Below are 26,621 nucleotides of genomic sequence, written 5' to 3' on the forward strand. Positions count from 1 at the left end.
TCCTTCTCTCTCTCTGACAAATAAATAAAATCTTAAAAAATAAATATATATTAACTTTAAAAAAATTTTTTTAAATATGCTAGAAATAGTTTGCCTCAGCAAAAAAAAAAAAACTATTATTAAGTAGAATTAAATTAAAACACATCAGTTACTCCTAAATGTCATCACACAGAAATTGTGTTACCACAATACCCAGCATTCCTAACCTTTCTCTCAGAAAATGAAAATGAGGTATCCATGTTCTATGTTCACATCCTCATGATTTCCTACTCTTAAAAAAGTGAAATTGAGGCACAGATCACATGTGACATGGAGAATCTATCCCTACCCACATTGTGAAACTATCCTTTCCCAACCTGCTCCATGATGCCGGTAATCTCACCACTAAAAGGAATTGCTCTGCTAGATGTTTTGATCCTCTTCCAAATGGCTAACAGACACAGGAAAAAATGTTCATCATCATTAGCCATCAGGGAAATTCAAATCAAAACCACAATGAGATACTACCTTACACCAGTTAGAATGGCCAAAATCAGGCACCTGGGTGGCTCAGTGGGTTAAGCCTCTGCCTTTGGATCAGGTCATGATCTCAGGGTCCTGGGATTGAGGCCCACATCAGGCTCTCTGCTCGGCAGGGAGCCTACTTCCCCCTCTCTCTCTGCCTGCCTCTCTGCCTACTTGTGATCTCTTTCTGTCAAATAAATAAATAAAATCTTAAAAAAAATAAAGAATGGACAAAATCAATAAGACAGTAAATAAGTTGGAGAGGATGTGGAGAAAGGGGAACCCTCTTACACTGTTGGTGGGAATGCAAGTTGGTGCAGCCTCTTTGGAGAACAGTGTGGAGATTCCTTAAGAAATCAAAAATAGAGCTACCTTATGACCCTGCAACTGCACTGCTGGGTATTTACCCCAAAGATACAGATGTAGTGAAAAGAAGGGCCATCTGTACCCCAATATTCATAGCTGCAATGGCCACAGTCGCCAAACTAGAAAGAGTCAAGATGCCCTTCAACAGACGAATGGATAAAGAAGATATGGTCCATATGCAATGGAGTATTACGCCTCCATCAGAAAGAATGAATACCCAACTTTTGTATTAACATAGTCAGGACTAGAGGAGATATGTCCAGTGAAATAAATCAAGGAGAGAAAGTCAATTATCATATGGTTTCACTTACTTGTGGAGCATAAGGAATAACATGGAGGATATTAGAAGAAGGAAAGGAAAAGTGAATTGGGGAAATCCGGAGGGGGAGATGAAGCATGAGAGACTTGGACTCTGAGAAATAAACTGAAGATTTTGGAGGGGAGGGGGAGGGGAGGCTGGGGGAACCAGGTGGTGGGTATTAGAGAGGGCACAGATTGCATAGAGCACTGGGTGTGGTGCATAAACAATGAATCTTGGAACACTGAAAAAATAATTTTTTTTTTAAAATCCAAATCGGGGAGGGGCCTGGGTGGCTCAGTCAGTTAAGCATCTGCCTTCAGCTCAGGTCATGATCCCAGGGTCCAGGGATCAAGCTTCACATCAGGCTCCCTGCTCAGTGGGGAGTCTGCTTCTCCCTCTTCTGCCACTCCTCCATTTGTGCGCTCGCTCTCTCTCTCTCTCTCTCATTCTCTCTGAGAAATAAATAAATAAAATCCTTTAAAAATTAAAAATAAAATAAAATTCAAATTGGCTTTCAGGATCTGTCTTTGTGGCTGCTGGCAGATTTCATATGGGCGGTGGGAACAGAATCTTTATACTGATGCTAAACCTCCAAGACACTGGAAAGAAAAGGTGAAATGAATAAAATTTTAAGAAATCAGCCAAGTCCATTGGGGAGGATATGTGCTTTGGTGAATGCTGTGAAGTGTGTAAACCTGGTGATTCACAGACCTGTACCCCTGGGGATAAAAATATATGTTTATAAAAAATAAAAAAAAAAACCCATAAGCTTAAAAAAAAGAAATCAGCCAAGTCTCCTCACCTCTAAAGATGCTCATTTAGAGTTCAAGAGCTCTGCATATTACAGGGCCAGGGGATAGTTAGGAGAAGGGCAAAGAGGAAAGAGCCTAGTCAGAAGAGAAAGTGAGGCATCTCCAGCCCCCCTCAAAGTCTGGGTGCACCAGGAGCCTTGTGTACATGATGGCTGGTGGTGGAGAGAGGAGAGCAGGACCCCCTGAGCGACAAAGGTCCAATCCTTCTACATGTTTCCTGTAGAGGAAAGAGACCAAGGAGATCAAGATAATGAGACAAAAATCTAACCCAGTCCCTCTGCCTCCAGCATTCCCACAGCTTGGGAAGGGCTTGAGGACCCCAGAGCACCAGACCTGGTGATTTTTCTACCTCTCCTGAATGTAGCTTGATTAGTCTACACCCCAGCTGGTAGTCAATCAGAAGCTCATCCCTAGGAGCAAGCAATGTCACTCTACCTCCTGGCTACAGCAATTGGAGTTGGGGTGAGGGAGACACTCCTTCTTCAGATCTGGTAAGGTCAATAATAACCCCTTACCTGTTCCTAGCATGTTTGAGGTGCCCAACACGTAAGCAACTTCCCCTTTGTTAACTCTTTTGATCCTCAAAGCAGACAAAGAAAATAGATGCTGATTAGCAACCCAAGTCCGGGGTTCTAGAGGCAATGAACCTGGACAGTTACTCACAGATAGAGGAGGACCAGGCTGATAGCCAGGAGAAGCCAGGTTTCCATGGAAAAGCTTGGAATCAGGTCCATGGCCACTTTTCCTCTGTGAATTCTCTCTGCTTCCGTTCAGCAGTGTGTGTTAGTCCTTGCTGGCTTGTGGGTGCGGAGCTTCCCCTCTCACCAGCGGTGATTCAGTGAGGCTGGAATGTATATACTGAAAAGGGGGCGGGGCTGGAGCAACAGCCAGTAGCGTGACACCCGAGCTCCACCCACAGGTGCTCCCCAGCCATGAGTGCTGACAAAGCATCCTGGACACTCCAAGTTTGACCTTCTGTGAGTTCATATTCTTTGGGAAATCAATAAACAACTCAGTGCTTCCAGTAATCTCAAAAGTTACATAAACTCATTAAAATTACTGTCCTTAAATCTCTAACCTGTCCTTGTCAGCATGGCTCCCTGCACCTCTAAATACTTGAAACTCTGCAAACAAGAAAGTGTAGATCTACATATCTTTACTGATGTAGTTTTTTCTCTGCCTAGAAATGCCCTTATACCCTTATACCCCCTACAAGGATCCTTACTCATCCTTCAAAATGAGCTATAACAGAATCCCCTCTGTTAGAGTCTTTCCTCCTCAATATCCTTGAACAGATATAACCACTTCATCCTCTGGGAAATTTCTGTCCCCCAGTCCCAGTTCTATTATCATCCTTTCTATCCTCCAGTCCTGTAGTTGGTCTACACACACCTCTTTTCCTTACATATAGAGAGCTTCTCAAGGGTGCAGTCTGAGTACTTGTCAACATTATGTCCTTAGTCCCCAGCCAAGCCCTATATGCTCAGAGGAGCATCCAGAAAGATTGGTGGAGTTAAGTTATTAAAGGTAAAATTGCAGGGCTTCCTGTGTGTCCTTTCTGGGTGGATTGTTGGTGACCAGGCCACACACCTGCTGTGAGATCTAAGAACATACCTGGAAATTACACTGCTCATTAATACCACTCTGACCCATGTTCTGTGTCTGCATGGCCTGAGAAACTGGATTATGTGGCATACCTCAGGAATCTCTGGGACAATGGAGCCCTGCAAAGAGATAATTAAGAAAGAAGTGGCTGCATTCCAATCAAAATTCCACCGGTATTTTCAAAGAGCTGAAGCAAATAATCCAAAAATTTGTATGGAATCAGAAGAGACCCTGAATTGTTAAGGAAATGTTGAAAAACAAAAATAAAACTAGGGGCATCACGTTACCTGATTTCAAGCTTTACTACGAAGCTGAGATCACCAAGACAGCATGATACTGGCATAAAAACAGACACATAGACCAGTGGAACAGAGTAGAGAGCCCAGATATGGACCTTCAACTCTATGGGCAAATAATCTTTGACAAAACAGGAAAAAATATCCAGTGGAAAAAAGACAGTCTCTTCAATAAATGGTGCTGGGACAACATAGATACACAATTTAGCTCAGATTAAAGTTGATAATTTATGTGAACTTATGTAACATATCAATTCTGACTTAATTTTTATGCAGTTTCTTGCCAAAAATAATGCAAAGATGGCAAAATAATTCTACCTCTTTATCAATTATACAACTTGTGCTTTGTGTTTTAAGAGTTATCATACTTTTATTTATTTTTATTTTTTTATTTTTATTTTTTTTTTATTTTTTGTAAACATATATTTTTATCCCCAGGAGTACAGGTCTGTGAATCACCAGGTTTACACACTTCACAGCACTCACCAAAACACATACCCTCCCCAATGTACATAATACCACCCCCTTCTCCCAAACCCCTCCCCCCAGCAACCCTCTGTTTTGTGAGATTAAGAGTCACTTATGGTTTGTCTCCCTCCCAATCCCATCTTCTTTCATTTATTCTTCTCGTACCACATGCAGAAAAATGAAATTGGACCATTTCCTTACACCACACACGAAAATAGACTCAAAATGGATGAAGGACCTCAATGTGCGAAAGGAATCCATCAAAATCCTTGAGGAGAACACAGGCAGCAACCTCTTCGACCTCAGCCGCAGCAACATCTTCCTAGGAACAACGCAAAAGGCAAGGGAAGCAAGGGCAAAAATGAACTATTGGGATTTCATCAAGATCAAAAGCTTTTGCACAGCAAAGGAAAAACAGTTCACAAAATCAAAAGACAACTGACAGAATGGGAGAAGATATTTGCAAACAACATATCAGATAAAGGACTAGTGTCCAGAATCTATAAAGAACTTAGCAAACTCAACACCCAAAGAACAAATAATCCAATCAAGAAATGGGCAGAGGACATGAACAGACATTTCTGCAAAGAAGACATCCAGATGGCCAACAGACACATGAAAAAGTGCTCCATATCACTCGGCATCAGGGAAATACAAATCAAAACCACAATGAGATATCACCTCACACCAGTCAGAATGGCTAAAATCAACAAGTCAGGAAATGACAGATGCTGGCGAGGATGCAGAGAAAGGGGAACCCTCCTACACACTTGGTGGGAATGCAAGCTGGTGCAGCCACTCTGGAAAACAGCATGGAGGTTCCTCAAAATGTTGGAAATAGAACTGCCCTATGACCCAGCAATTGCACTATTGGGTATTTACCCTAAAGATACAAATGTAGTGATCCAAAGGGGCACGTGCACCCGAATGTTTATAGCAGCAATGTCCACAATAGCCAAACTATGGAAAGAACCTAGATGTCCATCAACAGATGAATGGATCAAGAAGATGTGGTATATATACACAATGGAATACTATGCAGCCATCAAAAGAAATGAAATCTTGCCATTTGCGACAACATGGATGGAACTAGAGCATATCATGCTTAGCGAAATAAGTCAAGCAGAGAAAGACAACTATCATATGATCTCCCTGATATGAGGAAGTGGTGATGCAACATGGGGGCTTAAGTGGGTAGGAGAAGAATCAATGAAACAAGATGGAATTGGGAGGGAGACAAACCATAAGTGACTCTTAATCTCACAAAACAAACTGAGGGTTGCTGGGGGGAGGGGGGTTGGAAGAAGGGGGTGGGGTTATGGACATTGGGGAGGGTATGTGCTTTGGTGAGTGCTGTGAAGTGTGTAAACCTGGTGATTCACAGACCTGTACCCCTGGGGATAAAAATATATGTTTATAAAAAATAAAAAAAAAAACCCATAAGCTTAAAAAAAAGAAATCAGCCAAGTCTCCTCACCTCTAAAGATGCTCATTTAGAGTTCAAGAGCTCTGCATATTACAGGGCCAGGGGATAGTTAGGAGAAGGGCAAAGAGGAAAGAGCCTAGTCAGAAGAGAAAGTGAGGCATCTCCAGCCCCCCTCAAAGTCTGGGTGCACCAGGAGCCTTGTGTACATGATGGCTGGTGGTGGAGAGAGGAGAGCAGGACCCCCTGAGCGACAAAGGTCCAATCCTTCTACATGTTTCCTGTAGAGGAAAGAGACCAAGGAGATCAAGATAATGAGACAAAAATCTAACCCAGTCCCTCTGCCTCCAGCATTCCCACAGCTTGGGAAGGGCTTGAGGACCCCAGAGCACCAGACCTGGTGATTTTTCTACCTCTCCTGAATGTAGCTTGATTAGTCTACACCCCAGCTGGTAGTCAATCAGAAGCTCATCCCTAGGAGCAAGCAATGTCACTCTACCTCCTGGCTACAGCAATTGGAGTTGGGGTGAGGGAGACACTCACTCCTTCTTCAGATCTGGTAAGGTCAATAATAACCCCTTACCTGTTCCTAGCATGTTTGAGGTGCCCAACACGTAAGCAACTTCCCCTTTGTTAACTCTTTTGATCCTCAAAGCAGACAAAGAAAATAGATGCTGATTAGCAACCCAAGTCCGGGGTTCTAGAGGCAATGAACCTGGACAGTTACTCACAGATAGAGGAGGACCAGGCTGATAGCCAGGAGAAGCCAGGTTTCCATGGAAAAGCTTGGAATCAGGTCCATGGCCACTTTTCCTCTGTGAATTCTCTCTGCTTCCGTTCAGCAGTGTGTGTTAGTCCTTGCTGGCTTGTGGGTGCGGAGCTTCCCCTCTCACCAGCGGTGATTCAGTGAGGCTGGAATGTATATACTGAAAAGGGGGCGGGGCTGGAGCAACAGCCAGTAGCGTGACACCCGAGCTCCACCCACAGGTGCTCCCCAGCCATGAGTGCTGACAAAGCATCCTGGACACTCCAAGTTTGACCTTCTGTGAGTTCATATTCTTTGGGAAATCAATAAACAACTCAGTGCTTCCAGTAATCTCAAAAGTTACATAAACTCATTAAAATTACTGTCCTTAAATCTCTAACCTGTCCTTGTCAGCATGGCTCCCTGCACCTCTAAATACTTGAAACTCTGCAAACAAGAAAGTGTAGATCTACATATCTTTACTGATGTAGTTTTCTCTGCCTAGAAATGCCCTTATATACCCTTATACCCCCTACAAGGATCCTTACTCATCCTTCAAAATGAGCTATAACAGAATCCCCTCTGTTAGAGTCTTTCCTCCTCAATATCCTTGAACAGATATAACCACTTCATCCTCTGGGAAATTTCTGTCCCCCAGTCCCAGTTCTATTATCATCCTTTCTATCCTCCAGTCCTGTAGTTGGTCTACACACACCTCTTTTCCTTACATATAGAGAGCTTCTCAAGGGGGTGCAGTCTGAGTACTTGTCAACATTATGTCCTTAGTCCCCAGCCAAGCCCTATATGCTCAGAGGAGCATCCAGAAAGATTGGTGGAGTTAAGTTATTAAAGGTAAAATTGCAGGGCTTCCTGTGTGTCCTTTCTGGGTGGATTGTTGGTGACCAGGCCACACACCTGCTGTGAGATCTAAGAACATACCTGGAAATTACACTGCTCATTAATACCACTCTGACCCATGTTCTGTGTCTGCATGGCCTGAGAAACTGGATTATGTGGCATACCTCAGGAATCTCTGGGACAATGGAGCCCTGCAAAGAGATAATTAAGAAAGAAGTGGCTGCATTCCAATCAAAATTCCACCGGTATTTTCAAAGAGCTGAAGCAAATAATCCAAAAATTTGTATGGAATCAGAAGAGACCCTGAATTGTTAAGGAAATGTTGAAAAACAAAAATAAAACTAGGGGCATCACGTTACCTGATTTCAAGCTTTACTACGAAGCTGAGATCACCAAGACAGCATGATACTGGCATAAAAACAGACACATAGACCAGTGGAACAGAGTAGAGAGCCCAGATATGGACCTTCAACTCTATGGGCAAATAATCTTTGACAAAACAGGAAAAAATATCCAGTGGAAAAAAGACAGTCTCTTCAATAAATGGTGCTGGGACAACATAGATACACAATTTAGCTCAGATTAAAGTTGATAATTTATGTGAACTTATGTAACATATCAATTCTGACTTAATTTTTATGCAGTTTCTTGCCAAAAATAATGCAAAGATGGCAAAATAATTCTACCTCTTTATCAATTATACAACTTGTGCTTTGTGTTTTAAGAGTTATCATACTTTTATTTATTTTTATTTTTTTATTTTTATTTTTTTTATTTTTTGTAAACATATATTTTTATCCCCAGGAGTACAGGTCTGTGAATCACCAGGTTTACACACTTCACAGCACTCACCAAAACACATACCCTCCCCAATGTACATAATACCACCCCCTTCTCCCAAACCCCTCCCCCCAGCAACCCTCTGTTTTGTGAGATTAAGAGTCACTTATGGTTTGTCTCCCTCCCAATCCCATCTTCTTTCATTTATTCTTCTCGTACCACATGCAGAAAAATGAAATTGGACCATTTCCTTACACCACACACGAAAATAGACTCAAAATGGATGAAGGACCTCAATGTGCGAAAGGAATCCATCAAAATCCTTGAGGAGAACACAGGCAGCAACCTCTTCGACCTCAGCCGCAGCAACATCTTCCTAGGAACAACGCAAAAGGCAAGGGAAGCAAGGGCAAAAATGAACTATTGGGATTTCATCAAGATCAAAAGCTTTTGCACAGCAAAGGAAACAGTTCACAAAATCAAAAGACAACTGACAGAATGGGAGAAGATATTTGCAAACAACATATCAGATAAAGGACTAGTGTCCAGAATCTATAAAGAACTTAGCAAACTCAACACCCAAAGAACAAATAATCCAATCAAGAAATGGGCAGAGGACATGAACAGACATTTCTGCAAAGAAGACATCCAGATGGCCAACAGACACATGAAAAAGTGCTCCATATCACTCGGCATCAGGGAAATACAAATCAAAACCACAATGAGATATCACCTCACACCAGTCAGAATGGCTAAAATCAACAAGTCAGGAAATGACAGATGCTGGCGAGGATGCAGAGAAAGGGGAACCCTCCTACACACTTGGTGGGAATGCAAGCTGGTGCAGCCACTCTGGAAAACAGCATGGAGGTTCCTCAAAATGTTGGAAATAGAACTGCCCTATGACCCAGCAATTGCACTATTGGGTATTTACCCTAAAGATACAAATGTAGTGATCCAAAGGGGCACGTGCACCCGAATGTTTATAGCAGCAATGTCCACAATAGCCAAACTATGGAAAGAACCTAGATGTCCATCAACAGATGAATGGATCAAGAAGATGTGGTATATATACACAATGGAATACTATGCAGCCATCAAAAGAAATGAAATCTTGCCATTTGCGACAACATGGATGGAACTAGAGCATATCATGCTTAGCGAAATAAGTCAAGCAGAGAAAGACAACTATCATATGATCTCCCTGATATGAGGAAGTGGTGATGCAACATGGGGGCTTAAGTGGGTAGGAGAAGAATCAATGAAACAAGATGGAATTGGGAGGGGGAGACAAACCATAAGTGACTCTTAATCTCACAAAACAAACTGAGGGTTGCTGGGGGGAGGGGGGTTGGAAGAAGGGGGTGGGGTTATGGACATTGGGGAGGGTATGTGCTTTGGTGAGTGCTGTGAAGTGTGTAAACCTGGTGATTCACAGACCTGTACCCCTGGGGATAAAAATATATGTTTATAAAAAAAAAAAAAAAAAAAACCCATAAGCTAAAAAAAAAAGAAATCAGCCAAGTCTCCTCACCTCTAAAGATGCTCATTTAGAGTTCAAGAGCTCTGCATATTACAGGGCCAGGGGATAGTTAGGAGAAGGGCAAAGAGGAAAGAGCCTAGTCAGAAGAGAAAGTGAGGCATCTCCAGCCCCCCTCAAAGTCTGGGTGCACCAGGAGCCTTGTGTACATGATGGCTGGTGGTGGAGAGAGGAGAGCAGGACCCCCTGAGCGACAAAGGTCCAATCCTTCTACATGTTTCCTGTAGAGGAAAGAGACCAAGGAGATCAAGATAATGAGACAAAAATCTAACCCAGTCCCTCTGCCTCCAGCATTCCCACAGCTTGGGAAGGGCTTGAGGACCCCAGAGCACCAGACCTGGTGATTTTTCTACCTCTCCTGAATGTAGCTTGATTAGTCTACACCCCAGCTGGTAGTCAATCAGAAGCTCATCCCTAGGAGCAAGCAATGTCACTCTACCTCCTGGCTACAGCAATTGGAGTTGGGGGGTGAGGGAGACACTCCTTCTTCAGATCTGGTAAGGTCAATAATAACCCCTTACCTGTTCCTAGCATGTTTGAGGTGCCCAACACGTAAGCAACTTCCCCTTTGTTAACTCTTTTGATCCTCAAAGCAGACAAAGAAAATAGATGCTGATTAGCAACCCAAGTCCGGGGTTCTAGAGGCAATGAACCTGGACAGTTACTCACAGATAGAGGAGGACCAGGCTGATAGCCAGGAGAAGCCAGGTTTCCATGGAAAAGCTTGGAATCAGGTCCATGGCCACTTTTCCTCTGTGAATTCTCTCTGCTTCCGTTCAGCAGTGTGTGTTAGTCCTTGCTGGCTTGTGGGTGCGGAGCTTCCCCTCTCACCAGCGGTGATTCAGTGAGGCTGGAATGTATATACTGAAAAGGGGGCGGGGCTGGAGCAACAGCCAGTAGCGTGACACCCGAGCTCCACCCACAGGTGCTCCCCAGCCATGAGTGCTGACAAAGCATCCTGGACACTCCAAGTTTGACCTTCTGTGAGTTCATATTCTTTGGGAAATCAATAAACAACTCAGTGCTTCCAGTAATCTCAAAAGTTACATAAACTCATTAAAATTACTGTCCTTAAATCTCTAACCTGTCCTTGTCAGCATGGCTCCCTGCACCTCTAAATACTTGAAACTCTGCAAACAAGAAAGTGTAGATCTACATATCTTTACTGATGTAGTTTTCTCTGCCTAGAAATGCCCTTATACCCTTATACCCCCTACAAGGATCCTTACTCATCCTTCAAAATGAGCTATAACAGAATCCCCTCTGTTAGAGTCTTTCCTCCTCAATATCCTTGAACAGATATAACCACTTCATCCTCTGGGAAATTTCTGTCCCCCAGTCCCAGTTCTATTATCATCCTTTCTATCCTCCAGTCCTGTAGTTGGTCTACACACCTCTTTTCCTTACATATAGAGAGCTTCTCAAGGGTGCAGTCTGAGTACTTGTCAACATTATGTCCTTAGTCCCCAGCCAAGCCCTATATGCTCAGAGGAGCATCCAGAAAGATTGGTGGAGTTAAGTTATTAAAGGTAAAATTGCAGGGCTTCCTGTGTGTCCTTTCTGGGTGGATTGTTGGTGACCAGGCCACACACCTGCTGTGAGATCTAAGAACATACCTGGAAATTACACTGCTCATTAATACCACTCTGACCCATGTTCTGTGTCTGCATGGCCTGAGAAACTGGATTATGTGGCATACCTCAGGAATCTCTGGGACAATGGAGCCCTGCAAAGAGATAATTAAGAAAGAAGTGGCTGCATTCCAATCAAAATTCCACCGGTATTTTCAAAGAGCTGAAGCAAATAATCCAAAAATTTGTATGGAATCAGAAGAGACCCTGAATTGTTAAGGAAATGTTGAAAAACAAAAATAAAACTAGGGGCATCACGTTACCTGATTTCAAGCTTTACTACGAAGCTGAGATCACCAAGACAGCATGATACTGGCATAAAAAAACAGACACATAGACCAGTGGAACAGAGTAGAGAGCCCAGATATGGACCTTCAACTCTATGGGCAAATAATCTTTGACAAAACAGGAAAAAATATCCAGTGGAAAAAAAGACAGTCTCTTCAATAAATGGTGCTGGGACAACATAGATACACAATTTAGCTCAGATTAAAGTTGATAATTTATGTGAACTTATGTAACATATCAATTCTGACTTAATTTTTATGCAGTTTCTTGCCAAAAATAATGCAAAGATGGCAAAATAATTCTACCTCTTTATCAATTATACAACTTGTGCTTTGTGTTTTAAGAGTTATCATACTTTTATTTATTTTTATTTTTTTATTTTTATTTTTTTTATTTTTTGTAAACATATATTTTTATCCCCAGGAGTACAGGTCTGTGAATCACCAGGTTTACACACTTCACAGCACTCACCAAAACACATACCCTCCCCAATGTACATAATACCACCCCCTTCTCCCAAACCCCTCCCCCCAGCAACCCTCTGTTTTGTGAGATTAAGAGTCACTTATGGTTTGTCTCCCTCCCAATCCCATCTTCTTTCATTTATTCTTCTCGTACCACATGCAGAAAAATGAAATTGGACCATTTCCTTACACCACACACGAAAATAGACTCAAAATGGATGAAGGACCTCAATGTGCGAAAGGAATCCATCAAAATCCTTGAGGAGAACACAGGCAGCAACCTCTTCGACCTCAGCCGCAGCAACATCTTCCTAGGAACAACGCAAAAGGCAAGGGAAGCAAGGGCAAAAATGAACTATTGGGATTTCATCAAGATCAAAAGCTTTTGCACAGCAAAGGAAACAGTTCACAAAATCAAAAGACAACTGACAGAATGGGAGAAGATATTTGCAAACAACATATCAGATAAAGGACTAGTGTCCAGAATCTATAAAGAACTTAGCAAACTCAACACCCAAAGAACAAATAATCCAATCAAGAAATGGGCAGAGGACATGAACAGACATTTCTGCAAAGAAGACATCCAGATGGCCAACAGACACATGAAAAAGTGCTCCATATCACTCGGCATCAGGGAAATACAAATCAAAACCACAATGAGATATCACCTCACACCAGTCAGAATGGCTAAAATCAACAAGTCAGGAAATGACAGATGCTGGCGAGGATGCAGAGAAAGGGGAACCCTCCTACACACTTGGTGGGAATGCAAGCTGGTGCAGCCACTCTGGAAAACAGCATGGAGGTTCCTCAAAATGTTGGAAATAGAACTGCCCTATGACCCAGCAATTGCACTATTGGGTATTTACCCTAAAGATACAAATGTAGTGATCCAAAGGGGCACGTGCACCCGAATGTTTATAGCAGCAATGTCCACAATAGCCAAACTATGGAAAGAACCTAGATGTCCATCAACAGATGAATGGATCAAGAAGATGTGGTATATATACACAATGGAATACTATGCAGCCATCAAAAGAAATGAAATCTTGCCATTTGCGACAACATGGATGGAACTAGAGCATATCATGCTTAGCGAAATAAGTCAAGCAGAGAAAGACAACTATCATATGATCTCCCTGATATGAGGAAGTGGTGATGCAACATGGGGGCTTAAGTGGGTAGGAGAAGAATCAATGAAACAAGATGGAATTGGGAGGGAGACAAACCATAAGTGACTCTTAATCTCACAAAACAAACTGAGGGTTGCTGGGGGGAGGGGGGTTGGAAGAAGGGGGTGGGGTTATGGACATTGGGGAGGGTATGTGCTTTGGTGAGTGCTGTGAAGTGTGTAAACCTGGTGATTCACAGACCTGTACCCCTGGGGATAAAAATATATGTTTATAAAAAATTAAAAATTAAAAAAAAAAAAGAAATTAAAAATAGAACTTGGGTATTTACCCCAAAGATACAGATGTTGTGAAAAGAAGGGCCATCTGTACCCCAATGTTTATAGCAGCAATGGCCACGGTCGCCAAACTGTGGAAAGAACCAAGATGCCCTTCAACGAACGAATGGATAAGAAAGATGTGGTTCATATACACTATGGCGTATTATGCCTCCATCAAAAAGGATGAACACCCAACTTTTGTAGCAACATGGACGGGACTGGAAGAGATTATGCTGAGTGAAATAAGTCAAGCAGAGAGAGTCAAGTATCATATGGTTTCACTTATTTGTAGAGCATAACAAATAGCATGGAGGACATGGGGAGTTAGGAGAAGGGAGTGGGGGGAAATTGGAAGGGGAGGCGAACCATGAGAGACTATGGACTCTGAAAAACATCTGAGGGGTTTGAAGTGGTGGGGGGGGTGGGAGGTTGGGGGAACCAGGTGGTGGGTATTATAGAGGGCACGGATTGCATGGAGCACTGGGTGTGGTGCAAAAACAATGAATACTGTTACGCTGAAAAGAAATAAAAATTTTAAAAAAACAAAAGAAAGAAAGAAGTGGCTGCAATCTTGAATAGCAACAATGGACATACATAGGAAGCTGGAAGATGATCCCCAGAGAGTCCTAGGAATTCTGAAATATTCTGAAGGCCCCCCTTTGGTGCCTTCACTAGGCACCATTCCAGAGGTCATGCTATTATCCCTGTTTACAGATACAAAGATTGAGACTCACTGACTGCATTGGGTTTCCAACAGCCACTGATAACAAGAAGAAATTGTAAATAGTAAACATGAAGAGAGACTGAAAAGTCTGTATTCTGAAATATTGGTATTCAATGCTTGCCCTTCCCTGATACGGGTGGAGGTATGCACCCCGGCTGCAACAGCAAGCTGGTTAAAATTCTGTCCCAAACTCCATGGCAACCCACACAGCAACTTTTTGGGGGGTCTTCCAGAACAAAGGACTCTGCCTCATCTCAGCAGGGAAGACACATGCAAGATGGCAAGTAAGTGTATTCTTGGGTGGGATCCCCCCCCCCCACCCTGTGTTCCCCAGCAGAGAACTACAGAGAGCACACAAAAACAAGGAAAGATTCCAGTCACCTGATAATCTGGACAATTAATTCTCTCACCTAAACACAAAGCCTCTTATTTTACTTTATTTTACCCACAGAGACTTGGTTTCAACCTCCAAATACCAGGCTTGGCTGGAATGACTCGTAACTGAGCCTAATTTGAGCATCCACCTGCCCTGTTCACCTCAGTGCCTGCCCCAGCTGCATGGAATCCATCCCAACAGCGATAGGCTAGTCATTGCTGGAGACTGAAATGCAGCCAGCACTGACCCAATGAAAATGGCTTTGTCTGCAAGGGTGAAATAATAGAGGCATGAGCTTTGCACCCCATCCTTCCCTAGGAGGAACACCTGACCCAAGGAGACTCACATCCTCAGAGTTGCACAGAGGGTGTGAAGGAAGACATGTGTGTTGGAAAAAACACCGCACATACCCCATGGCTCTCATCTACTCCTTCCTGCACTATGTTCATCATGTACTTTCCATACTCTGCTCCAATGCATGGGGTAGAAATATAACTAGGACCCAGACATCATTCAGTTATACCAGAGAAAACTAACAGACACTTTTAGTACAGCCAAGAAAAAATTAACCATGCATTCTTTTCAACAGGGAACAGCTTATCAGCTTTCTCTGTTTCCTTAGATATTGGTCAAGTTGAATCTCAAATAACATTCAAGGAAGATTGAGTTCAAAACCTACTCAGGTGTAATCTGAAACTGGTTCCTGTAGGCAAAAAGGCAGGAAGACATCTGAGTAATAGAATACCACCCCCAGATCAGCAGTTTTAATAAGCAAAGGGAATTTACTCACAAGTTTTGTCTTAGGCAGCTGAAGAAGTAAATCTCCACACCCAAATGCCACATCTTAATAGTTTAGAGAGCCCTTAACTTGTTTCAGTCATGTGCACTGTCCAGAACATCTTAACACCACATCACTATGTTGAAGCTGTGTCTTTGGGGCAATTTCTGGGACGGGGAAGGCAGCAAAACACACGTTCCAAGGACAGAGGAGAGGGCAAGTCGTCTCCAATTGCCTGAATCAATTCATGGGTCAACAAGCAGTTGTCTCTAATTGTTGAACTCCTAGTGTGTTTTGCTTGACCCTCGGCTGGCACACCTAATGCAGCTATGATAACACACTCTGACCAAGTTGGATTTGACTCTAGAACTTAACGAGAAAAATAGAAATATCAGTTATCACATTAACTAATTAAGAAAAGTCCTATCATCAAAATATTTTTAGAAAAAGCATTTGATAATATTCAATTCCCATTTATGACATAAAAGTCTTAAAGTACAAATAGGGAATTTTCTTAACATGATGAAAGGATCTACCGAAAAACCTAAAGGAAATATCATTCTTCATAGTATAAAAGTACTTTCCTCTTATACCACTTTAATGTTTTACCTTATGAACATATAGCCTTTTCAAAAGTAGTAACTTCTTTTATTTTTTTATTATTTTATTTCTTTTCAGTGTAACAGTATTCATTGTTTTTGTACCACACCCAGTGCTCCATGCAATCTGTGCCCTCCCTAATCCCCACCTTCTTTTTTTTTTTTTAAGATTTTATTTATTTATTTGTAAGAGACAGAGGGAGAGAGAGCAAGTGAGCACAGGCAGACAAAGAGGCAGGCAGAGGCAGAGGGAGAAGCAGGCTCCCTGCCGAGCAAAGAGCCCGATGTGGGACTTGATCCCAGGACCCTGGGATCATGACCTGAGCCGAAGGCAGCTGCTTAACCAACTGAGCCACCCAGGCGTCCCCCCACCTTCTTTTAAATAATAAAATCTCTTCAATTTCTCCTGCTGGGCTTAGGGTTTCTTTCTTGTTCTTTCTCCAGCTCCTTTTGGATGGAACTAGAGCGTATCATGCTTAGCGAAATAAGTCAAGCAGAGAAAGACAACTATCATATGATCTCCCTGATATGAGGAAGTGGTGATGCAACATGGGGGCTTAAGTGGGTACGAGAAGAATAAATGAAAGAAGATGGGATTGGGAGGGAGACAAACCATAAGTGACTCTTAATCTCACAAAACAAACTGAGGGTTGCTGGGGGGAGGGGGTTTGGGAGAAGGGGGTGGGATTATGGACATTGGGGAGGGTATGTGATTTGGTGAGTGCTGTGAAGTGTGTAAACCTGGTGATTCACAGACCTGTACCCCTGGGGATAAAAATATATGTTTATAAAAAATAAAAAATTTAAAAAAATAAATAAATAAATGGGATTTCATTAAAATTAAAAAAAAAATCTCTTCAATTAACTTTTTGCTGTATTTAAGAAGAACATCACTACTAGTTTTTGTCAGGAAGACAGCTTGGGGCTCCTAGGATAAAAAGTTCAAAAATCACTGAAAAAATTACATATTTTTCTACCTTGAAAAATTTCCTGGGGCACCTGGGTGGCTCAGTTGGTTGAGCCTCTGCCTTCGGCTCAGGTCATGATCTCAGGGTCCTGGAATCAAGAATCAGGCTCTCTGCTCAGCAGGGAGTCTGCTTCCCCCTCCCTCTGCCTGTCTCTCTGCCTACTTGTGAACTCTCTGTCAAACGAGTAAATAAAATCTTTTAAAACGACAACAACAAAAACTTCATGAACTGTTCAGCAAGGGACAGAGGGGAAAGGAGAAGGTCAGAGGGTTCATTTGGCCAAGATTATCTACGTTTACAAGCTAGAGTTCCTGACCTTTAGTTAGAACACAGCCTTCTTTGATAATCAGATGAAAGAAATCAATCTCCTCCTAGAAAATACACAAACACTCATCAAACATTTTTGCACAGTTCCAAGGGATTCCCAAAGAGACATGGTACAATGGCAGCTGCCAAGCCCACTGATTTTTTCCAGACAACATGCCTTGCCAACTGCGGCCTTCTTCTGAGCTCCAGCAGGAGATTCTGGTTGGTTACATGTTTATTTCCAGGACCCTGGGGACCTCTCTATCCATCTGAATCAGTCTTCACTGTGCCCAGTGCTAGGACACACCCTGGAGGCAAAGTCTAAACAAGATTATGACCAAGGGAGGGGCTCCTGGTGACTGAGTCAGTGAAACATCTGGCTCTGGATCTCAGCCCAGGTCTTGATCTCAGGGATGTGAGTTAAGCCCCATGATGGGTTCCAAGTTGGACGTGGCATGCACTTAAAGAAGAAAAGAAAAGACTATTAGAAAATGCACTTACATAGAGGACCTAGGTGGGGTGCTCCACTGTATGCAGACATCCCCAAAGGTATTGGGAGCTTGGGGGAAGGCAGAGAAATGTGAGATGGGGAGCCACCCTGCAGAGGGTAGGGAGAGGGTATTTACCATAGGAGGGTGACACAGGTTGTACCATGAACAGAGGAGTATTTGACCAGAAGAAGAGAAGGAGAGAGGGCATTTGGTGCTGTGAGAAAGGCCAGTTTACCATCATTATCATTGGTGAGTATGTTTATCATTTCTTGGTTGCAAAGTACTTATCTAAGTCAAGCTGATTTTTATTGCTGCTAATAAGGAAGTAATCAGATCACAGCCCCAGATAAGGATCCTCCACTTCTAGGCCAAGGCTAAAGCCTACACTGGTCAGCAGGGAACTGGAGACAGGGGAGGGCCTCTGGAAAAAGCGACTACAGTGACCTGTCTTAACACCTGCCAGGGTAATTTCTGGATTTAAAAAAAAAAAAGTTATTGAGGTAAAAGTCACATAACATAAAATTAACCATTTTTTTAATTTTTAATTTTATTTAAATCCAATCAATTAACATATAGTGTATAATTAGTTTCAGAGGTAGAGTTCAGTGATTTATCAGTCTTATATAACAACCAGCACTCACTACATCACATGCCCTCCTTAATGCCTGTCACCCAGTTACCCCATCCCCCCTGCACCTCCCCTCCAGCAACCCTCAGTTTGTTTTCTGTCATTAAGAGTCTCTTATGTTTGTGTACAGTGTAAGAGAATGGTCGAGTTTCATTCTTCTACTTATAGCTGTCCAGTTTCCCCAGCACCATTTATTGAAGAGACTGTCTTTTTTCCACTGAATATTTTTTCCTGTTTTGTCGAAGATTAATTGACCATAGAGTTGAGGGTCCATATCTGGGCTCTCTACTCTGTTCCACTGGTCTATGTGTCTGTTTTTATGCCAGTACCATGCTGTCTTGGTGATCACAGCTTTGTAATAAAGCTTGAAATCAGGTAACGTGATACCCCCAGCTTTATTTTTGTTTTCAACATTTCCTTAGCGATTCGGGGTCTCTTCTGATTCCATACAAATTTTTGGATTATTTGCTCCAGCTCTTTGAAGAATACTGGTGGAATTTTGATCGCAATGGCATTAAAAGTATAGATTGCTCTAGGCAATATAGACATTTTAACCATGTTTATTCTTCTGATCCAAGAGCATGGAATGGTCTTCCATCTTTTTGTGTCTTCAATTTCTTTCATGAGTGTTCTGTAGTTCCTCAAGTACAGATCCTTTGCCTCTTTGGTTAGGTTTATTCCCAGGTATCTTATGGTTCTTGGTGCTATAGTAAATGGAATTGATTCTCTAATTTCCCTTTCTGTATTTTCATTGTTAGTGTATAAGAAAGCCACTGATTTCTGCACATCGACTTTGTATCCTGCCGCGTTGCTGAATTGCTGTATGAGTTCTAGTAGTTTGGGGGTGGAGTCTTTTGGGTTTTCCATAGAAAGAATCATGTCATCTGCGAGGAGAGAGAGTTTGACTTCTTCATTGCCAATTTGGATACCTTTTATTTCTCTTTGTTGTCTGATTGCTGTTGGTAGGACTTCTAATACTCTGTTGAACAAGAGTGGTGAAAGTGGGCATCCTTGTCTTGTTCCTGATCTCAACGGGAAGGCTGCAAGCTTTTTTCCACTGAGGATGATATTTGCTGTGGGTCTTTCATAGATAGATTTGATGAGGTTCAGGAATGGATAAGGAACATGTGGTCCATATACACTATGGAGTATTATGTCTCCATCAGAAAGGATGAATACTCAACTTTTGTAGCAACATGGATGGGACTGGGAGAGATTATGCTGAGTGAAATAAGTCAAGCAGAGAGAGTCAATTACCATATGGTTTCACTTATTTGTGGAGCATAACAAATATCAAGGGGTGTTAGAGTGGAGAAGGGAGTTGGGGGAAATTGGAAGGGGAGGTGAATCATGAGAGACCATGGACTCTGAAAAACAATCTGAGAGGTTTGAAGTGGCGGGGGGGTGGGAGGTTGGGGTACCAGGTGGTGGGTATTATAAAGGGCACGGATTGCATGGAGCACTGGGTGTGGTGAAAAAATAATGAATACTGTTTTTCTGAAAATAAATAAATTAATTTTAAAAAAAAAGAAAGTAAGAACTAAGATGCCCTTCAACAGATGAATGGATAAGGAAGATGTGGTCCATATACACTATGGAGTATTATGCCTCCATCAGAAAGGACGAATACCCAACTTTTGTAGCAACATGGACAGGACTGGAAGAGATTATGCTGAGTGAAATAAGTCAAGCAGAGAGAGTCAAATATCATATGGTTTCACTTATTTGTGGAGCATAACAAATATCATGGAGGACAAGGGGTGAGGGAGAGGAGAAGGGAGTTGGGGTAAATTGGAAGGGGAGGTGAATCACGAGAAACTATGGACTCTGAAAAACAATCTGAGGGGTTTGAAGTGGCGGGGGGTGGGAGGTTGGGGTACCAGGTGGTCGGTATTATAGAGGGCACGGATTGCATGGAGCACTGGGTGTGGTGAAAAAATAATGAATACTGTTTTTCTGGAAATAAATAAATTGAAAATTTTTTTAAAAAATAAATAAATATATAAAATTTAAAAATAAAAAAAAAGGAAAGGAAGGAAATGTAAAAAAAAAAAAAAAAAGAGTCTCTTACGGTTTGTCTTCCTCTCTAATTTCATCTAATTTTATATTTCCCTCCCTTCCCATATGATCCCGTCTTGTTTCTTAGATTCCACATATGAGTAAAACCATATAGCTGACTTTCTCTGATTGACTTATTTTGCTGAGAATAATATCGTCTAGTTCCATCTATGTCATTGCAAAAGACAAGATTTCATTTCTGATGGCTGTATAATATTCCATTGTACATACATTCACATCTTTATCCATTCATTTGTCTATCGACATATGGGCTCTTTCCATAGTTTGACTACTGTGGACATTGCTACTATAAAAAACAACGTTTACAGCAGCAAAACTAACCATTTTAAAGTGAATGATTCAGTGTCACTTAGTACTGTTTGAGGGAAAAACCACAATCCCAAGATGGAGTCACTTATGCTAGGACAAGCCACCAAACCAGGACTTAGTACCTAATCTACTTGCCATTTCAACCTCTCCCAGAAATGTTGTCTTAACCAGTCAGTCAGGAATCTTCCAGTCAGCACCAATGAGGTAACCTGTCACATGGGCCCTTCTCCAACCTCCAGAGGGAAGAGGAGGTAATCTACCTAATAAGATCCCTGCCCTTCCCCCTAGGGAGGATGATCTTGTTGAAATAATCTTTCCTTTTGCTAATAACTTCCTTTCTCCACCCTCCTGCCTATAAAAATCTTCTTTGTACAACTCATCAAAGCATCTATCTACTAGCTAGAGAGTGTGTAGCCTGAAGATTCATGAATTGCTTCATAAAGCCAATGAGATCTTCAAATTTACTCATCTCAACTTCATTTTTTAATAATACATTCACAATGTTATACAGCCACTACCTCTTTTTGGTTCCAAAACATCTCCATTACTCCAAAATAAAATCCTGTGCCCATTAAGCAGGTTCTCCCCACTCTCTCCTTTCCCCAGCCCCTAGCAATCGCCAATCTACATTCTATCTTTAGGGATTTACCCACTCTAGATGCTTCATATAAATGGAGTCCTGGAATATGTGATCTCTAGTTTCTGGCCCCTGTTAATTTAAATTTAAATATCTAACTTGCTTTATTCAACAATTTATGAATGAGCAGCATCCCATCTAGTAAAGAGAACTATATGAAATGGAAGGATTTTACAGATAGAAGGAGGTGGGACAGGAATTTAAGAGTATATTATTTCGGGGGAGGGGGGAGAATGTATTATCCCAGGCAACATTGCCTTCCTTAAAAGGGTTTTATCTTGCAGATGTTCTCACTGCTGCTGATCAGGAAATTCCAGATTGCCTGGGAGAGGCAGAAACTGCGGTTGGGTTAGGTTCTAAGTATTGGTGGGGCTTAACATAAGTGACTCCATCTGAGGCTTTTTTCTTTTGAACACTTCTTTCACTTAGAATAACATTTTCAAGGTTGATTCCTGCTCTGGCATGTATCAGCATTTCATTCCTTTCATGGTTGAATAGCATCCTATGATATGTACTGTCAACCTGAAAATAAAAAGCCACAATGAGAGGCAAACCAGTGTTTATTTGGGATCAAGTAACTGCAAACCAAGGGGTGGAGATTCAGGTAGAAACCCAAACATGATTCCACTTCAGTATGAAAGCAGGGGTTTAAGAGACAAGGGGAGGAGGCGATGACATGAGTTCAAGAATAAGAAAACAAAGTTTTCCATGGAGTTTTTACAAGCTAAGCTACTCTGACTACTGGTTTTATTTTCAGAAAGTCTGAAACTACCAGTCTTATGATCCCCCTGACTTCTCAAGCAATAGCTTAAAGCAACTGCCATTTTGCCTGGTCCAAAGGTTTTGGCCAGTTCAAACTATCTTACCAGATAGTTTCTCCATAGTGCCTGCTCTAGCTCTATTTTTTTAATTTTTTTATTTTATTTAAGTTCTGTTAATTAACATGTATTATTAGTTTCAGAGGTAGGGTTCAGTGATTCATCAGTTGCATACAACAACCAGCGCTCATTACATCATGTACCCTCCTTACTACCCATCACCCCAATTCCCCTTCCCTCCCCTCCAGCAACCCTGTTTGTTACCTATAGTTAAGAGTCTCTTAGGGTTTCTCTCCCTCTCTGATTTCATCTTGTTTTATTTTTCCTTCCCTTCCCCTATGATCCTCTGTTTTGTTTCTTAAATTCTACATATGAGTGGAATCACATAATTCGCTTTCTCTGATTAACTTATTTCACTTAGCATAATACGTTATAGTTCCACTGACATTGTTGCAAATGGTAAAACTTCATTTTGATGGCTGAGTAATATTCCACTGTGTGTGTCTGTGTGGTGGTGGTGTGTGTGTGTGTGTGTGTGTGTGTATCACATCTTCTTTATCCATTCATCTGTCAATGGATATCTGGGCTCTTTTCAAAGTTTGGCTATTGTGGACATTGCTGCTACAAACACTGGTAGAAGGAGGTAGGACAAGAATTTAAGAGTGTATTTTTTGGGTAAATACCTAGTAGTGCAAGATCTATAAAGAACTTATCAAATTCAACACCCCAAAAAACAAATAATCCAGTCAAGAAATGGGCAGAAGATGAACAGACATTTCTCCAAAGAAGATATACAAATTGCTCCAGCTCTATTTTCAACTGACTCCAGTCATGACAATTTTTTATCATATATACCACAATTGTTTATCCATTTGAGACAGGGAAACTAAAGGAACATCATGAAAATCTGCTTCTTGGCTCCTGTTCTTGCTTCTGTTCTCACTAGGACTGACACCACATCTTACATACACCTTATAGAACAGATAATGTACGTCCTTCTTGTAAAGGTCAAGGAGTTAATGATTTCTTTGAGATTTTCTAGCACAACAAACAACACCTAAAGAGTAACTGGGCGGGTCATCATGAATGTTTTCCAAGACCACTGGCTTAACACAACACCCTGGTTCCAGGGCATAAGTGACTTATAGAGAATAACTAAACATTTATTTTTGTTCCTGGATTACTGAGAAGATAGTGTGCACCAGACCATCATCCTCAGTAAAAACCCCAGGCCCCAAGCAATGATGAGACTCACTCTTCTTTCCTTTCTGAGTCTCCCAGAAACTCTGCCCATATCTACACGTTCTACATATCTTGAATAAACTTTGCACTATTTTTCTGTTGGATTGTGCTTTATTTCTATCCTGTGCAAAGCCAAGGACCCTCTTGGCTTGTCTTGTGGGATGCCCCCGGCTCCAAGTCCTTAGACTCAACCAGCCTACATCACATCCATCCATTAATTTCCATTGTTTCCACATTTTGGCTATTGTGAATGGTGCTGCTATGGATATGCAGGTAGATGTATTTCTTTGAGAAACTTGTCAGTTTTCTTAGGTATTTAACTACAAGTGGAGCTGGTAGTTCTATGATTAACATTTTGAGGAACTGCCAAACTGTTTTTCCACAGTGGCTGCACCATTTTACACTGTCACCAAAAATGTATGGGGGTTCCAATTTCTCTACACCCCCCCCAATACTTGCTATTTTCCTTTTTATATTTTTTATAGCTATCTGTGTGGTTATAAAGTAATAAGATTTCTGGGCTTTTTAATTCTGTGCAACCAAAATAGCTAAGAATCTGAAGGACCATATCCAATATCTATAAAGAACTTTTAAAACTCAACACCTAAAAAATAATAATAATAATGCTATTAATAAATGGGCAGAAGGGATGACTGGGTGGCTCAGTCGGTTAATCACCTGCCTTCGGCTCGCGTCATGATCCCAGAGTCCTGGGATCTGGTAGGGCATCAGGCTCCTTGCTTGGTGCAGAGCCTGGTTCTCCCTATGCCTGCCACTCCCCCTGCTTGTGCTCACTCTCTCTCTCTCTCTCTTTCTGACAAATAAATGAATCTTTGAAAAAAATCTTAAATAAAAAATGGACAGAAGACATGAACAGATACTTTTCCAATGAAGACCTACAGATGGCCAATAGACATGTGAAAAGATGTTGGACTCTGAAAAACAATCTGAGGGGTTTGAAGTGGAGGTTGGGGTACCAGGTGGTGGGTATTATAGAGGGCACAAATTGCATGGAGCACTGGGTGTGGTGAAAAAATAATGAATACTGTTTTTCTGAAAATAAATTAATTTTTTAAAAAAAGATGTTCAACATCATTCATCATCAGGGAAATACAAGTCAAAACTACAATGAGGTTTCACCTCACACCTGTCAGAATGGCGTAATTAACAACACAAGAAACAAAGATGTTGGCCAGGATGTGAAGAAAGAGGAAACTTCTTGCAGTGTTGGTGGGAATGCAAACTGGCAGCCACTCTGGAAAATAGTATGGAGGTTCCTCAAAAAGTTAAAAATAGAACTACCCTAGGACTTAGCAATTACACTACTAAGTATTTACCCAAAGAATACAAAAATACTGATCCAAAGGGATACATGCATCCCTATGTTTATAGCAGCATTATTTATAATAGCTGAGTTAGGGAAAGAGCTCAAATGCCCACTGATGAATGGATAAGGAAGGGGTGATATATATACACAATGGAATGTTACTCAGCCATAAAAAAAAGAATGAATTCTTGCCATTTGCAACATGAATGAAGCTAGAGTATTGTACAAAATGAAATAAGTCAGTCAGGGAAAGACAAGTATCATGATTTCATTCATACATGGAATTTAAGAAACGAAACAAATGATCATAGGGGAAAAAGAGAGAGGCAAACCAAAAATGGACTCAACTACAGAGAAGAAACTGAATGTTACTAGAGAGAGGAGGTGGGTGGGGAAATGGATGAAATAGGTATTAGGGATTAAGGAGGGCACTTGTGATGAGTACCTGCTGGTGTATGTAAGTGCTGAATCACTAAATTGTATACCTGAAATTAATACCTCACCGTATCTTAACTAACTTGAATTTAAAAAAAAAGAATCTGAGAGAACATGACAGAGATAGAGAGGGACAAGAAAGAGTGTGACTGGAACCTGGCCCAGGTAGCCCCTGAACTTTCTGTAGAATCCAGAAATATCCATGCTCTCTATTGTATAGACAGTCAACAAATAGTGATCTGTAGAATTGACTGATACAAAGGCCCTGTGGGAGTTAAACACCCTCAAGCCTCAGCTGCCTCGCCTGTTGACAATTAAGCCTTCCTTTCCAAAAGAAGGACCAGAAAAGACCCTGGGCATGACCTGCAGGAACATGGGGCCTGAATCTACAAGTCAGGTTCATGGTGGCTTTGACTTAAGAGAACATGTGGCCAGAATGATCTCCACACAAGATTATAGATTCCAAAAAAAATCAAGGCACCTCGTAGTCAAATTGAGGAATCATAATTGTAGATACAATCTCTTGAAAGCTGCTAGGACAAAGAGGCTCCTTACTTACAGAGGAAAGCCCATCAGAATAACGTCAAACCTGTCCACAGAGACCTGGCAAGCCAGAAAGGGCTGGCAAGATATATTCAGGGCACTAAATGAGAAGAACATGCAGCCAAGAATACTTTATCCAGCAAGACTAACATTCAAAATGGATGGAGAGATCAAGAGTTTCCAAGACCGGCAAGGCTTAAAAGACTATGCAATCACCAAGCCAACACTGCAGGAAATATTAAGGGGGGGTTCTATAAAAGAGGAAAAATCCTAAGAAAAGCATTGAACATAAATATAAAGACAATCTGCAGAAAGAAAGACTTCAAAGGTAACACGATGTCAATAAAAACGTATCTATCAATAATCACTCTCATTGTGAATGGCCTAAATGCACCCATAAAATGACAAAGGGTTGCAGATTGGATAAAATGACAGGACCCATCCATATGTTGTCTACCCATTTTGAACCTAAAGATACACCCAGACAGAATATGAAGGGAAGGAAAAGCATCTTTCATGCCAACGGGCCTCAAAAGAAGGCCAGGGTAGCGATTCTCATATCAGACAAATAGGATTTTAAACTAAAGACTGTAGTCAGAGATACAGAAGGACACTACATCATTCTTAAATGGACTATCCACCAAGATGATCTAACAATTGTGGATAACTATACCCCCAATACAGGAGCATCCAATTACATAAGAAAACTGTTAATCAAGATAAAGAGTCATACTGATATGAATACATTAATAGTAGGAAATCTTAACACACCTCTCTCAGAAATAGACAGATCATTGAAGCAGAAAATCAATAAAGAAACAAGAGAATTG

At 41.5% G+C, this 26,621-nt stretch overlaps 3 protein-coding genes across 6 annotated transcripts in view; all 3 read right to left on the reverse strand.

The window, feature by feature from the left end:
* LOC101676428 (cytochrome P450 3A12) overlaps positions 1–2,777 on the reverse strand; it is a 107,456-nt gene extending 104,679 nt beyond the window's left edge. The window contains exon 1 of the mRNA XM_045075076.1: positions 2,647–2,777. The gene's annotated coding sequence lies outside the window, so the exon portion shown is untranslated. The remainder of the gene's footprint in view (positions 1–2,646) is intronic.
* The window catches only part of LOC101676727 (cytochrome P450 3A12), a 41,165-nt gene extending 38,356 nt beyond the window's left edge, over positions 1–2,809 (reverse strand). Inside the window, exon 1 of one of the 4 annotated variants that reach the window (XM_045075072.1) lies at positions 2,647–2,809. In XM_045075072.1, the coding sequence (XP_044931007.1) occupies positions 2,647–2,717 (71 nt within the window). In that variant the 5' untranslated portion in view covers positions 2,718–2,809. Of the gene's footprint in view, positions 1–540; positions 560–2,646 lie in introns of those variants that run through there. The other 3 variants (XM_045075074.1, XM_045075073.1, XM_045075075.1) reach the window with 3 other exon arrangements.
* Positions 2,810–10,422: 7,613 nt separating this feature from the next.
* The window catches only part of ZSCAN25 (zinc finger and SCAN domain containing 25), an 88,531-nt gene continuing 72,332 nt past the window's right edge, over positions 10,423–26,621 (reverse strand). The window contains exon 10 of the transcript XR_006605258.1: positions 10,423–11,424. The gene's annotated coding sequence lies outside the window, so the exon portion shown is untranslated. The remainder of the gene's footprint in view (positions 11,425–26,621) is intronic.

The sequence above is a fragment of the Mustela putorius genome, unplaced genomic scaffold, assembly GCF_011764305.1.
Source record: "Mustela putorius furo isolate JIRA1106 unplaced genomic scaffold, ASM1176430v1.1 tig00000139_pilon_pilon_pilon, whole genome shotgun sequence".
Lineage (NCBI taxonomy): Eukaryota > Metazoa > Chordata > Mammalia > Carnivora > Mustelidae > Mustela > Mustela putorius.